This window comes from Rhamphochromis sp. 'chilingali', assembly GCF_963969265.1.
Source record: "Rhamphochromis sp. 'chilingali' genome assembly, chromosome: 18".
NCBI classification, from domain to species: Eukaryota; Metazoa; Chordata; class Actinopteri; order Cichliformes; family Cichlidae; genus Rhamphochromis; species Rhamphochromis sp. 'chilingali'.
In genome coordinates this window covers 1,410,258-1,425,458 of record NC_137945.1, presented here as the reverse complement: position 1 = coordinate 1,425,458, position 15,201 = coordinate 1,410,258, and the positions used below count along the sequence as shown (strand labels likewise).

Genomic DNA, 15,201 nt, shown 5'->3' with positions numbered 1-15,201 from the left:
AGAGCTTTGGAAAGAATAACTGAATACTGACTCCAGAAGCCATGGAGTCTTGGGCACAGAAAGAACATATGGCCTAGGTCACATGGGGTGGCATGACATCTCTCACACTGATCCATCACTTGTGGGTAAATCTCAGACAGACGAGACTTTGAATAGTAAACCCTGTACAACACCTTGAACTGGATGAGTTGTAACCTGGCACAGGACGTACTATAACGGACATTGGATACTGCTTTCTCCCATTGCTGATCCGAAAAAATTATTCCTAACTCCTGCTCCCAAGCCCCCCTAATTTTAGCAACGGAATGGACATTTAAATCCATAAGTTGTTTATATATTAAAGATATAATTGACTTCTTATTGGGTTTAAGGGATAAGAATTCCTCCCATGGTTGGACATTTGGGAGAAGAGGGTAGGAGGGGAAGAGAGCAGAAGTGCAATGCCGTGCCTGAAAATAACGGAATAGATTGGTAGCCGGAAGATTTGTTTCTGAACACAGGTCTAAAAAAGTTAAGAAAGTGCCATCTTTATAGAGATCCTTAAATGTATTAATACCATGACGCTTCCACTGTACATAGGTACCATCAATGAGGCCAGGAGTAAACAGATGGTTCTGCGTGATGGGCATGTGTACTGACGCAGAGATGTACTTAAAATGACTCCTGAATTGTGACCAGACCCTTAGACTAGACTGTACCACGGGATTTTGGGTGAAATGAGAAGGCTTAAGTGGTAGTGGAGAGAATAATAAAGCTTCTAAGGATGAGGAAGTGCACGACAGGCGTTCCAGTTTGCACCACAGCAGGTCTTGAGATTCAAGCCAATGGGTCAATTTGTGAACATGAGAGGACCAATAGTAAAATAAAAAGTTAGGCAAGGCAAGACCACCATCAAATGTCAGTCTCTGTAATAATGATTTCCTCACCCTGGGGTGTTTCCCTCCCCACAAAAACGATGTAACTAGCTGGTCTAACTTTTTGAAAAAAGCTTTAGGTAAAAATATAGGAATACTCTGAAACAGAAATAACAATCGAGGCAAAATGTTCATCTTTACAGCATTGATCCGACCAATTAGGGACAAAGGTAGCGATTTCCATCTCTGAAAATCTGATTGAATTTGAGTCATTAAAGGGGAGAAATTGGAAGAGTATAGAGAAGACAAAGTACGAGTCATGTTAACTCCCAAATATTTAAAGCCAGCAGGGCTAAGTCTAAAAGGAATGTCAGATTGTTTAAGTGTAAGACTTAAAGAATTTATGGGGAAACATTCACTTTTAAGAAGATTTATTTTGTAACCTGACAGAGAGCCGAACTTGTTTAGTAGAGACACAATCGATGGTATGCTAGATAAGGGATCAGAAACATATAGAAGCAGGTCATCTGCATATAAAGACAATTTTACGTCAAGGCCTGACCGGGAAATACCACGAAAATGAGGAAGGGCCTTCAAAGCTACAGATAGGGGTTCAATTACAATAGCAAAAAGTAGGGGGGACAGGGGGCAACCCTGTCTCGTCCCGCGTGACAATGAGAAGTAGCCAGAGGAAACACCATTTGTATAGACACTGGCTTGGGGTGCCCTGTACAACAGTCGAATCCATGAAATGAATCTGTCCTTGAAACCAAATCTTTGCAAGACCGCAAAGAGAAAGCTCCACTCTACACGATCGAAAGCTTTCTCAGCATCAAGTGAGATAACTACTTCTGAATTAGTGGTCGAGTGTTGGGAGAGAATGACATTCAAAAGCGTGCGGACATTAAAGAACAGCTGGCGGCCTTTAATAAAGCCATTCTGTTCATCTGAAATAATAGTAGGAAGAACCTTTTCAAGGCGAATTGCTAAAATTTTAGCCAAGACTTTAACATCAACATTCAGCAGTGAAATAGGCCTATACGAGGTGCAAGACGTAGGATCCTTACCCTTCTTTAAGAGAACAGTAATTAGTGCTTGAGACAATGTAGGGGGCAATAGACCACGTACAAAAGATTCATTATACACTGAAAGAAGTAGTGGGGCTAACTTGTCTATAAAAGTTTTTAAAAATTCAACTGAAAACCCGTCAGGTCCTGGTGCCTTACCATTGTGCATGGTCTTGATTGCATGCACAATTTCATCCAGCCTAAGAGAGGCATCTAATTGTTCAGCTATAACAGGATCGACAGTGGGCATTGTAAGACCGTTAAAAAAAGAATCCATCTCTGAGGCGTCAGCAGCAGATTCAGATTCATATAGGGAGGAATAGTATGTCTTAAACACCTCGTTTACTTCCTTTGAATCAGAGACCGAGTTGCCTGCCGCATCTTTAATCTGGGAAATTAATCGAGACGAGGCCTGACGTTTTAACTGATGGGCCAAAAGCCTTCTGGGCTTATCACCATATTCATAATAAGTCGCACGCGCACGAAGTAAAAGACGTTCAGCATCTGCCGTAGAAAGTAAATCAAATTCAGTCTGCAAGTCAAGTCGTCTTTTATGCAAATCGGGAGTGGGACTGTCAACAACCTGTCTATCTATGTCACAAATTTGTGTAGTCAAAGTTTGAAGTTTGGCTTTGTGGCTTTTAGTGGAATGGGCAGAGAAAGAAATTATTTGCCCACGCACATATGCCTTAAGAGATTCCCAAAGCAATGACCTCGTAACAGTATTGCTGTCGTTAAACACCATAAATTCATCAATTGCGGATTTGATAAAGGTAACAAACCCCTCATCCGAAAGCAACAAAGAGTTAAATCTCCAGGGTGAGGAAAAAGAGGACTGGGCTATGAGCTTGATGTCAACGCTAAGTGGTGCGTGATCGGAAATGACAATAGGATGATATGTAGATGACAGTACTTTTGGAATAAGGGAACCGTCCACAAAAAAATAATCAATCCGCGAAAAGGACTGATGTACCTGAGAAAAGAAAGAGTACGCTCTGGCAGTAGGGTTAGAAAACCTCCAGGGATCTACAAAACCATTCTGAGACATAAACTCAGAAATAGACTTGGACATAGAGGATTGGGTCAGGGTCCGAGGATTCGAGCGATCTAAGGCAGGATCAATAACACAGTTTAAGTCACCACCCAATATCAAAAGATGAGTATCAAGGGAAGGGAGACTACTCAAAAGTGCATCTGTAAAACCTGGATTATCAAAATTTGGCGCATACACATTGACTAAGAGGACGGGTACATTGTACATGGTGCCTACAACAACCAAATACCTCCCGTTTTTGTCAGCTTTAATCTCAGAGGCTGTAAACTGTACCCTTCTGTTTATTAAGATCGCCACCCCCCTGGCTTTTGAATTAAACATTGAATGGAAAGTATGACCCACCCATGGGCACCTGAGCCTAAGATGATCCCGATCTCGCAAATGGGTCTCTTGCAAAAACATTACATCACTCTTTAAACGTTTAAGATGCGTAAATATTTTAGATCGTTTAATTGGGCTATTCATACCTTTGACATTCCAAGTTAAAAATCTAATACCACTATTGCCTAAGGACTGACCTGAAGTGCTGATCATTGCAGAAAGACAAAAGAGAAAATACTTATTTCTTCACCCCCAAAGAAAGAACAAGTGGGAAAAACACACTCACACAAACACACAACGCAAACCCACAACAACAAAAGTACAGCTTCAGAATAAAAATAATAATAACACGTCAAACACACCCACCCGCCTCCCCCCTGCACAGCAAAAGCCCCCATCCCCAAACGACGGAGACGGCAGTGCACGCTCCCACCCGGAGCAATCTGAACAAAAACGCTCCCGACTACGAAACGAACCGTGTCAAACCAAAGCTCCAACAGAGTCTTTTCTCAATAGATTAAAAGGCACAAATAAAATAAAAATAACCCAATTATATTTTACTATTAGACAGGTAAAACAAAACAAGTGTTTGGCAGAGTAACAAACTTAGCTTACCACAATGATGTTTGGATTTGGATCATACGCTATTTCAAACAGACAAACATTGTCCTGCTATATCTTTTATCTTGTGGTTATTGTCTTAATATATTCCTTGGCCTCATCTGGCGAGACGAAGTCGCGCTGCATTCCTTGATAAGTGATCCGTAGTCTTGCCGGATAGAGGATCCCATATCGGACTCCCTGGATGCCGCGAAGCTGGCGACGGACCTCATTGAAAGCCGCACGGGCCCGCGCTGTCTTAGCGGTGTGGTCGGGGAACACAGAAATGGTCATATTATTTATCTGCACTCTCTGCAGCTCCCTGGCCTTCTGGAGAATCCTAGCACAGTCCGCGTAATAGTGCAGCCTCACAACCACAGCACGGGGACGTTCACCGGTGTTAGGTTTGGGGGCCAAAGTTCGGTGGGCTCTGTCTACAAGCGGCTCCTTCCCAAGCTGAAATGCCTCCATCAACAGCACGGACACATCTGTAGCGGACAGGACGTTCTCCTCTGGCACACCAACAATGCGTATATTATTGCGGCGAGACCTGGACTCCAAATCCTCGCATTTATTCTCCAATTTGGCCAACTCCTTTGACATCGCATCAACTTTGGCTTGGAGGTGGACAATATCATCTGTACATGTGGAGAGAGACTGCTCCATCCCCGTAACCGTGCTCCTGAGGCCAGCGAATTCCTGCCGCATGGTAGTTATATCTGAGGAAAGGTCCGTTTTTAGTTGCTGTATGTCGGACCTGATAGACGTGAGATTCTCCGCAAACGCTGCCGTCAGTTCCTTTTTAAACAGTGATGAAATTTCTTCACGAAGTTCAGAGAGGAGTTCAGCCTTCGTGAATTTTTCCGTATCGACGAGCGGCGTGTCGGGTGACCCAGGCCGTGGCGAAGTTTTACCACGAGGCGGGGATGCAGTGTTAGCAGCAGGCCGCAAGTTCGGCTGAGAGGTGCTTGCGCTCTTATTAACCTTACGCGACATTGTAAACACAAAAGGCAAAAACAGTCTTGTCTCGGAACTATACAAAAAGAAAAAACCCGTCAAAAAGTGCCTGGAAATGCTAGATAATAACTAGACTCTGCAGGAGCTACGCTCGGTGCGACCTACGCCATAGTCACATAAACCGGAAGTCCCGAAGGATCTGGATTTAATCCCATCCAACTTTCCTGAAAGGGTCAATACAGGCTCCAAACAGACTCGGATGCTGAGGGACGTCCTAAACTGTGTCACTGTACAAAACCTCATGGACCTGACTGCATGTCAGGAAACCGTTCTAAATGATTTCACTGAGGGATGCTTCAGACCAGTTAGCATCCATGTGGTCACCTCACCCTCAACCAGCAACGTCTCAGTCACCTCCTCCTCCAGCCACGGGGACAAAGACGCATTTCTGAGCCAGCTGAGACACTGAAACTCTCCCAATATCCTGAGTCTGCCCTGCAGCTCCTTCCAGGAGGACATACATCTCAACTAGGAGCCTCCAGGTGAGTCAGGTACCTGTCTCAGTGTAGAAGAGCAGCGGCTCTCCTCTGAGCCCCTCACCCAGTCTCTAAGGTGGAGTCCAGAGACCTTTGAGGGGAGGCTCGTTCCTGCTGCCGTGTCATTACATGCAGTTTGTGACAATCATCAACTGTTTATCTTCCATGCAGATACCTGCAGGCTGCAGGTGTGAAGCCCGATGAGGGCTGCGTGTGAGCTCCAACCTTCAGAGCCCGACCAACAGAGACAGCAGGTCGTAAGAAAAGCCTCTAAAGCACCGAGTGGGGTTTGTGTGATGGCGTGCGGGCACGCAGGTACACGAGTGGCCTGTATAATCCGGCGAGCACTTTCTCAGCTCCATTATTGACATTTTTCACATTCCTGCTCTGAAAATCCCACAGGCTGCTCTTGACGGGCATTAGCCGCCGCCGCTGGGAAACCTACCACACACAGCGTCTCACATTCGTTACAACAGCAACAAGGACTTAACTCGCCAACGCAGTTAGATTCAAGTTCTCGTTCCCACCTGCAGCTCCCAGCAGTCTGGAGCGAGTCCCATCGGTGACTCAGCGCTGGTGAAAATGACATTTCAGCGTGACAGCTGATATCTGTGTGAATACCTCAGTGAAACTGACACAAGCCAAAAACAGCTGCAACTCACTCAACCACCTAAACACAGGTTTACACACCTGTGGAAACACCTGAGTGTTTACATGTGGTGGAAACGACCACAAAGGCGCAGAAACAGGAGGACAAAGGAGGGAACAACTAAGCTGTAGTGCCTCTTCACCTCACTGTACAATACCTTTTGTGCAATACTTTTGTAAATAGTCAACGGTGCAATAGACTCAATACTTGAAATGTGCAATTCACTTGTATTTTTATTTTTATTCCTATTTATTCTATTTATCCCCTTCGTATATTTTATTTATATTGTCTCTGTATTTATATATATGTGTGTGTGTATAACTCTGTAACTTCTGTCGGTGCTGTGCTTTTTTGGAAATCGAATTTCCCAGAGGAACCCACCCGAGGGATTAATAAAGTTCTATCTTATCTTATCTTATCTTAAACCCAAAACAAAGCATCATCACGTTCATCTACACACACACACACACACACACACACACACACACACACACACACACACACACACACACCTGCATCAGTGTGACACGTGTACTAAAGTTCACCTTCACCTCGTTGTGCTGGTGGCTTCTTCCTGCTGTCGCTGCTCACAGGGAGTCAGTGATTGTTGGGGTTCAGTGATGACAGTGTGGAGTCGTTACAGTAACTTAAAGTAATTTAACTGACTGCACAGCATTAGGGTGGTGGTGTGGTGGTTAGCATCATCGCCTCTCAGTACGCAGGCCTGTCTATACTCTGGCTTCCTCCCACAGTCCAAACACGTGATGTGAGTGTGGACGGTTGTGTGTCTGTGTGTGGCCCTGTGATAGGCTGGAAGCCTGTCCAACGTGTACCCCGCCTCTTACCCCACGCCAGCTGGGATAGACACCAGTGACCATGATCTGGAGGAGAAGAAGAAGGATGTGCGGGCGGAGAGCATCGCCGCTCTGACACGATGCTGGCACGTTCAGCTACCATCACATCAGACGTCCTCACACACGCACACAAAAGCTCAATCATCAGTGTGTGGTTCGCTTTGATTCATGAGGAAAAGCTCAGCGTGTCCGGCCCCTCCTAAACCAGCAGCCAATCAAAACTCTTGAATCGAGGCAGGACTCGGAGAGCTTTGGGAGTTACACCGCTGACCTCGGCTCAGTTTTTGGGGTGTTTTTCAGTCGGGCCGATTGTTGTCGTACTTTTTTTAGTCAGTGCAGCTCGGCTGGGTATGTTAACAGCATTACCATGGTTACCGCCAGGCTCCAACGTCTTCTTTATTATTGGAGTCGAGTTTCACTTACACACACAGCCAAGGTCTTTCCAAAAAGTCAAACTCAATGGGAACTCTCACACACACACACACAGATGCTCTGTGCAGCCACAACAATCAGTGTTTGATGATTTACTGCAGCTGAAGCTGGATCAGAAACACAGAAAGCGAGCAGCTGCTCTCTCCCAGCACACACAATCAGCAGAGAGTGCAGCCAATCAGAGCAGCTGGTGTCATCAGAGAGACACGCTTAAAGTCTCCGAACAGCTCAGTGTAGAAATCGGATTGTTTTTGTGTTCAAACTTAAAAACTGAGAGGACGTTGGTGTGTGTGTGTGTGTGTGTGTGTGTGTGTGTGTGTGTGTGTGTGTGTGTGTGTGTGTGTGTGTGTGTGTGTGTGTGTGTTTGGGACAGAGACTGGGTCAGTGTGAGACTTTAGTTTGTTAACTGGTAATTATGTGACAGTGCAATCAGCTCATTTACACAGTAACATGAAATTAATGCAGCCAGTTACTTTCTCTGGCAAGTAATTAAGTTATCTACACCATTACTTTTAAGGGAAGTAACTTGTAATATGTAACAGATTACTTCTTCGCTGGTTTGTGGCGATACAGTCCATGAAATAATCACATACAATCTTTCTTTTCTTTTCGTGCTTGAGGTCATGAATATGTCAGCGCTGCATTTCACAGGACAAATTTCCTGAGGTGTGTTTCTAGTAAAGAGAGCGTCACCATGGCAACCAGGAAAACAAAGATGGAAAAAAGACATGGCAGCCATTTTTCTCAACCCAACTAGCACATCGTCATGACAAAGCGACACATTTGTACCTGCTTTTATATTTAAAGTGAATACAAACTCTGAAACACACAGTGTGTGTCTGAAACACACACACAGCTTTTTGCTGTTTAACGAGCACATGTGAGGCTGCACTGATGAACTGTTGTGTTCAGAGACACCAAATAATGTTGCGGAGCGTGAATCAAAATACAAATTGTTTTCTGGTAAAACAAGACAAGGTCGTGATTATCTCACCAACTGCCATGAGACTGGGTTGACTTGTTTGGTCGCCATCTTTGGTTTAATGACATGAGAGAATTTAACCCTCAGTCTTGGCCTGCAGGCACTCTGCAGTGAAACAACAGCCCATTCTCAACAATGACAGTCACACAAATACACTCAGACTCACTCAAATCCTCCTGCTAATCAAATTGTGTTTGAAACAAAGATGGAACACAGTCAGCTGTTTTCACTTATTACACACACACACAGATAAAACTCTAATCTCAGCAGAGCAGCCTGAATGGTCTGACATACACTGAAATCTCCCATAATGCCCTGCAATCCAACCAGAAACTGTCAAAATAAAAGGTTAACCTGAGAAATTCTCAAAAATACAACATTCATTTATCAGCCGTGTCATTTCCTGTTCTTTCTGAGGCGCAGGTTAAACTTCCCGAGGAAACACCGGGGCTGATGGGAACTGTGGCACTGTGGGATCAATGACAATGATCGATAGGTTTTACAGGCTGCATTTAATCCTGGATGAAGTTTTTTCTAACGCTCCTTCCTGTTTACATCCTGCCTGCTGCTGTAGTTTATGATGCGTTCAAAGAAACGTCGTATTTTTAAAATGTATTTATTTCTAATGTGAAGCCCCTCCCCTTCCTGCTGAGGGTTTCCTCCTCTTGTTAATAAACTAATAACTGACATCACATCCTGCCTTATCTCTGGGATCTGTGCCCAAGACCTCGCGACATGTTTTTCCAAACTGGGTTTAAAAGTGAACGTCCAGCACGTTCATGGATGCAGTGCAGGAGGACATGCAGAGGCTGGTGTGGCAAGAGGGCTGGGGCAGGAGGAGATGGAGGCGGATGACTTCTGAAAGGAGCAGAAAGAGGAAGAAGATCGGCTGTGTCTTCTCTAAAATCTAACTTGCATGTTATTTATGATGCTGAGCCTCGTGTGCTCTTTCCACTCTGAGCTGTGAGTGGGGATTTCTTCTCTTCGATTAAGTTACATTATTGCCTCGGTAGTTCCCACAGCACATGTGGTGTGGGATGTGGTAAACCCACAATGCTTTTCCAGGCTGTACAACCTGCATTCACTATTTCACACACACACTCAGTGCTACAGGTCTGCACAGAGCCCAAAGGATGCTGAAGGACCTCAGTCACATCCTGTTCTCTAACCACCTGCTGCCGTACGTCACACCTCACAGCAGCTTGTCTGCTCACTGAGACACTGTGGACTCGTCCTGCACACGTCACAACTTCTCACAACCAAGATATACAGACTCGTGTGTTTATGGGTCAGTAATAAGAACTAAACCACCATGAGCCCGGAGCTCTCTGCTCTGAGCATCCCCACACTCATCTAATCAGACCCCACACTGACCCACTCCACCCAGGATGTGAACTCATTCTCGTCCTCCTCTCTGATGAGGTTATCGTTCCCTGTGGGACGTCTGTCTCATGGAGAATGTGGGAGGAGCAGAGACAGTTTAAGCCTCACAGCATGGACGCAGGCCGAAGCCATCAATCACCGATCAGTCAGAGAAACGAGCTCCTGCAGGTTTCTGATGGAGATCAATGAGCGAGAAAAGAAGGAGAAAACTACAACATGTACTCAAAGTACTACAATACGAGGAGAATGCACATTACATAAGGAGCTGAGAGCATCAGGGATGGAACTGTGGTGGAGTTTACGTCTATATGGACTGTAATGTTCTCTTTATGATCTGCTGTTGTGTACGTTTGTGTCTGTGCAGAATAACGTGTTTGTGTTGCTGTGAACCTCGGGTGTTTCACTCAAATTACAACAACAATAATCACACAATGGTTGATTAAAGCTCCGCCCCTATTGTTGTGGCCGAGCGTGTGACGCAATCACTGATTTCGGTAAAGACCACCGACAGTTACGACTCGGCGTAGGAGAACACCATCACAGAGCAGAGCAGGCATCAGTAACAAAAGAAGGAGCTGGGTGGAGGTGGGCTGCAAAGCAGCTTGCAGATGAGCAGCAAACATTAGCTATATGTGAATGAAAGTCCCAAATGTGACCAGAGGAGCCTGTTAGACCCACAGCAGAGAGCAGAGCGAGTGCCCTCCACCAGAGTCAATGCTTTGTCTGACAGTCTTAATGAAAGTCACATGGGCTTCTTCTTTGCTCCACCTTTCTGCAAACTTTCATTCAGCCTGATGCTTGTATGCATTGTGAGTCATGCAGACAGACTAATCGCACTGATCACTGCTCCAAATCCAAACAGAAACGCAGGCATTACACAAATGCAGCTGTGGAGCTGAGATCCTCACGCTGCAACATTTTCCACCTTTCACTTACAGTTTTTTTACAGCCGCTAGGACACATTTCCCAATACTTAGGTCACTTTTGCAAAACACTTCACACAATCCTCCTAACTGACCGTCAGCTTGGCAAAGCAGTTCATTTCACATTCAAAATGCACTACAACTACCAAAACACTTCATTCAGGTCTCAAATAAACTCATTCTTCCAGAACACTAGCAAAGGTTGACAGCTGACAAACACACTTTGTCACCCACAAAACAATGACCTAAAAAACACTAACAACATGTAGCATTACACAGTGTTTTCTTGTGTAAAACAAGGACACATCTCTGTTTATAATTTCAATATATGTTACTGGAATGAATCAGACATCATGCAGAATTCGTTAATATTTGTTTATGTATTTTTATTTTTTTGCACTAAGTAATCCCAAAATACAAGAATTTGTATACACACCATCCACTGATACACATACAATAGTAATGCTAATCTACTCGGTCTCCTCCATTTGGCCACAGGTTCTCATCCACATCACATCTTATGTCATCTAGGGTAATACACCTAGGAAAGAATCTCCTGGCTGCCAGAATTGAAGGAGTTGAACAATTGAAGGAGTAACACCTGTGCAGATGTTCATCTACAATGAGAATCAGCTGTGGCTGGTTAAACTGCATTTTTAGATTTAAAATATGTTTCAATAAAATATTGCTGTTGCATTTTGCTCTTTTCAAGTTTTGCATTGTGTTATTGTTTTGGCCATAAGTTTACAGTTTTTCTCAAATGTTAAAACACAAAAGCCAATCCTGTAACCCAAATGACCAGTAGTCTAAACACATTTACTAAATGTAGCCACCATATTCCAGTACCATAAACACATGTCACATGAAGACACAATTCACAAAACACAACCCTCTGTACTCATAAATCTAAACACATTTTTCCTTGCTAAAACACATGTTGCAAAACAACTCTGCTCATATCCTCAAATGAAAGCCCATGTGATGCAAAATGCTTGCCACAGTCACCAATCTTTGAACACAGGGAACACACCTGGCATCAGTCACTACACACAATGACTCAAAATTGAAGACACTTGTTGCTAATGCTGTACCCACATGTAAAAGCAAGTTCAGAGTGCACAGTATGCTGAAGGTTCCAAACAAACACAATGGATGAAGGCAGAGTCAGGGGAAGAGGAATTTGATGCAGAGGAGGGAGAAGAGCTGGCCCTGGAAGAAGAGGAGCGACCAACGAGGAAGAGGAGGAGGCCAACATGGGAGAGGAAAAGGTCCAGGAGGGAGAGCAAGACAACCTCGCACCATCATTACGGACGAGATGCGAGCAACAGCTCAGCGACATGATGCCGCACAGTGATTGTGGTGTGTGTGGTGTGAATAACGTAAATAAAAAAACTTCACACCCTGTTCATGTTTTCAAGATTACTGTTGTGTGCAATAGATTCTGTTTTTGCATTGAGTTGTGTTACAGTAGTGTACGTACATGCAGGATTTTCTATAGATTTATACTACTCATATGAAACTCACAAATCTAAATGCCTAATCCTCTGCAGAGATCTACGACGATCCGTTACTGTATAGTTTCTAAAATATGCATTGGCAGTTATGAAACAAAGAACCTTCTCACAAATTGAGCATTGTGTTTTCAATTGTTTTGCTGTAGTGTGTAATGCTGTGTATAGTGTTTACAGTTTTGACAGCTTCGAGCTGCTCTCTTGGTGTGGGAGTTTGAGTTTTGCAGTGGGAAGGTGTGGTTGTGTTTATGTAGCTTTAGAGAAGGGTGTTGTGTTTGGACATTGGGGGACCTGGTGGTAACGTTTGTGACATGTGTTTTAGCATTTGAGAAAAACTGTAACAGTTTTGAAAACAGTATGTAAGCACATGCAAAATGTCCTGTACGTACAAAGATTTTTGGCAGTTGTGTCTGAGTGAGAAGATAATTCATGAAATTTGAGAGATGTAGTCATTGGATGCATTTTGTGCCAAAACAATGATAACTGGTCCTCAGTTTAGCCCACATAGACTTCTGTTGTACTCACTGTGTGAGGAGTTTTGCAAACGTGACCTAAGTATTGAGAAATGTGTCCTAGCGTCTGTAAACAACTGTAAAGCCTGATTATCATTTAAAACACGTCAGCCTCTCACATGTCACGTGTCTCATTATTAGGAGTATTACAGATGAACTGCACTCTGATGTCCCTGTGCTGTTTGGGAGACGCATGTTCTCTGTGGGGGAGACGCGAGCTTTGGCTCAGATGCAAAGCAAACACGAGAGGAAATGAAGGTTTAATTGGCGATGAGCGTCAGTGTGTGTGAGTTTAAACGTCTTCAGCCGCGAGCTTCCACAAACTTTCTCCACGCATGGCTCCATCTCTGGCTCAGACACACCGCCTCTGACATTCACTTTTTACTGTTTATTACAGGTGTGTTAAACCTGCGATCAGTCCTCCACGCTCACCCGCGGAGCTGAGTGGACAGCAGAGTGACCTGCTGTCCGCACACGGTCACCTTTAAAGGCACACCTGATTTGTGTCTGTTCGAGCTTCTTCATGCATCTGTTTTTAACTGTGTTTATTCGCTCTGCTTTTAATTTGATTCCGGTGCAAACATTCCTCTCACACTTCTTTCATTTCTGTATCCGTCCTGCTCCCTCCCTCTCCCGGGTCACATCCCTCCGACCCCTCTGTGAGATGTAATCTGCCCGCGGGCCTCCTGTGAGTGGCGGAAGCACCTCCTGGGGAGAAGCGGAGCCTCCTCGGCTGTGTCTGAACCCGCAGAGCAGTCTGACCTGTTAATTCCAGTTAACTCCAATTTAGAGGCTCGTACTTCCTCCTGTGAGGGATCCGATCGGCGGAATCACTCTGATGTTACATTCATTTGATATCACGGAGGAAAAGGTCACTTCCTCAGCATGTACAGTAACTTTAAAGGTTTAACATTTAAGACCGCGTATAGATCTGAGTCGTGACTCTGATGTTCGAACACGCGTGTTTTCCTCTGTGGAATACTGCCCCGGACCTTCTGATCCTGAATCAGCTGTAATGATCATTTCTGCAGGCTGTCTCACTCTGACTCTGAAACCACTTTGCTCCAGTTTCTGTACTTTTACACGAGCTCTGAGACCCCAGGTCACATGTGTGATCCCGACGCCCGCGGAGCGGCTGAGCCGCAGCGGTGCCCTCAGCGGGGACACACCAACTTTTTAACCCACCCCGGAGCAACGTCCCCGGTTCCTACCTCTCCTGTCGGGAGTGGTGCAGCAGCAGCGGCCGAGCAGCAGCAGCAGCAGCAGCAGCGCCGCTCCTCCTCCGCAGAGAAGCTTCATGTCCGCGGTTCGATCCTAACTCTGGTACTCGGAGTGTGCGTGAAGTGCGTGGACGGACTCCTCCATGAGCAGCAGGTACAGCAGAGACTGATCTCCAGAGCGTCCTGCAGCTGAATGACGGCTCCGAGCTCGGAGCGGGGAAGTCCACACCTCCTCCACCTCCACCCACACCTCCTTTTCAAATCCATTTAGCTTTATTGACATGACACCCAAACCCGCGTGTCCGTGCGCACAGGAACACAAAGGATCGACTTTCATTAAGCTGTAAAACTGAAGTAAGATCAGCGGAAATGCGAAGATAATAAGACACCAACTTCTCACTTTATGAACGGGAAATTGTGGAAATGTGGAACAACACGCACTGTGGGCTTTATCCACTAATGACTGAACACTGTGAAGAAAAAAAAGAGTGACAGAGGGGTCGCAGCCCGGTGTCGTCCGTGACTCTGACACTGACTCACATCGTGTTCTTTATTCAAACATTTTGATATCATTGTTATTAAAACTCCGAATCTCACTGATTTACTTTAATCCTGAACAGAAAATCAGTTTCACTGTTGAATTTTGTTCCTGGTTCATTTGTTTCTCAGATTAGTAAAAACATCTTTTCAGTTTGTTATTTGCGTCTTACACAAAAATACAACTTTTAGCTGTAATGAATTCTTTTTCTAAATGTCTAAAATACTTTTGTTTCCTTGTTTTCTGGCAGGTGCTCCGGTAACTGAGCTCTGACTTCTTATTTCTAAAACGCTCGTTGAGTTTTTCTGCTTCTGTGTTTTGCCTGTTTTATCCCGCAGGTGTACGAACATCTCCAAACATCTTCACAGTATTTTGCAAACACACAAACAGGAGGGACCCGAAACTCAAACAGTTCTCATTGTGAGTCTGATTTAGACTCACAATAAAGAAAGTGTATTTTTCTTTCCTCTTTGGGTCCCCTGGTGGCCACGAGCAGCGTGGCGTGTGGATGTTTGAGACGAACAGGTGAGTGAAAGTGAGCCACAGATGAGCTGGTTTCATGATCCTCTCTGCATCTGACAGTTTGGGTAAAACTAAAATCTGGTAACTTTAGACTCTTGTTGAATTATGAAGCATTTCTTCAGAGAACATGGAATAAATGCAGTTTGAGTCAGGTGGGTCGCTCAGCACTGTGGCCTCACAGGCTGCAGGTTCCTCGTTCGAACCCTGGCTGAGTTTCCGTGTTGTCCTGTGCCCATGTGGCTCTCTCCAGCCTTCTCAGCTGGACTTGAGTGCAAATGTCTGTCAC

At 44.8% G+C, this 15,201-nt stretch overlaps 1 protein-coding gene across 2 annotated transcripts in view; it reads right to left on the bottom strand.

Annotated features, from left to right (window-relative positions):
- LOC308386165 (melanoma receptor tyrosine-protein kinase-like) overlaps positions 1 to 14,429 on the bottom strand; it is a 54,157-nt gene extending 39,728 nt beyond the window's left edge. For both annotated transcript variants that reach the window (XR_013969738.1, XM_080865503.1), the window contains exon 1: positions 13,847 to 14,429. Coding sequence is in view for 1 of the 2 variants with exons in the window: in XM_080865503.1 (XP_080721629.1) it covers positions 13,847 to 13,934 (88 nt within the window). In the remaining variant the exon portion in view is untranslated. The remainder of the gene's footprint in view (positions 1 to 13,846) is intronic.
- Positions 14,430 to 15,201: the final 772 nt, after the last annotated feature.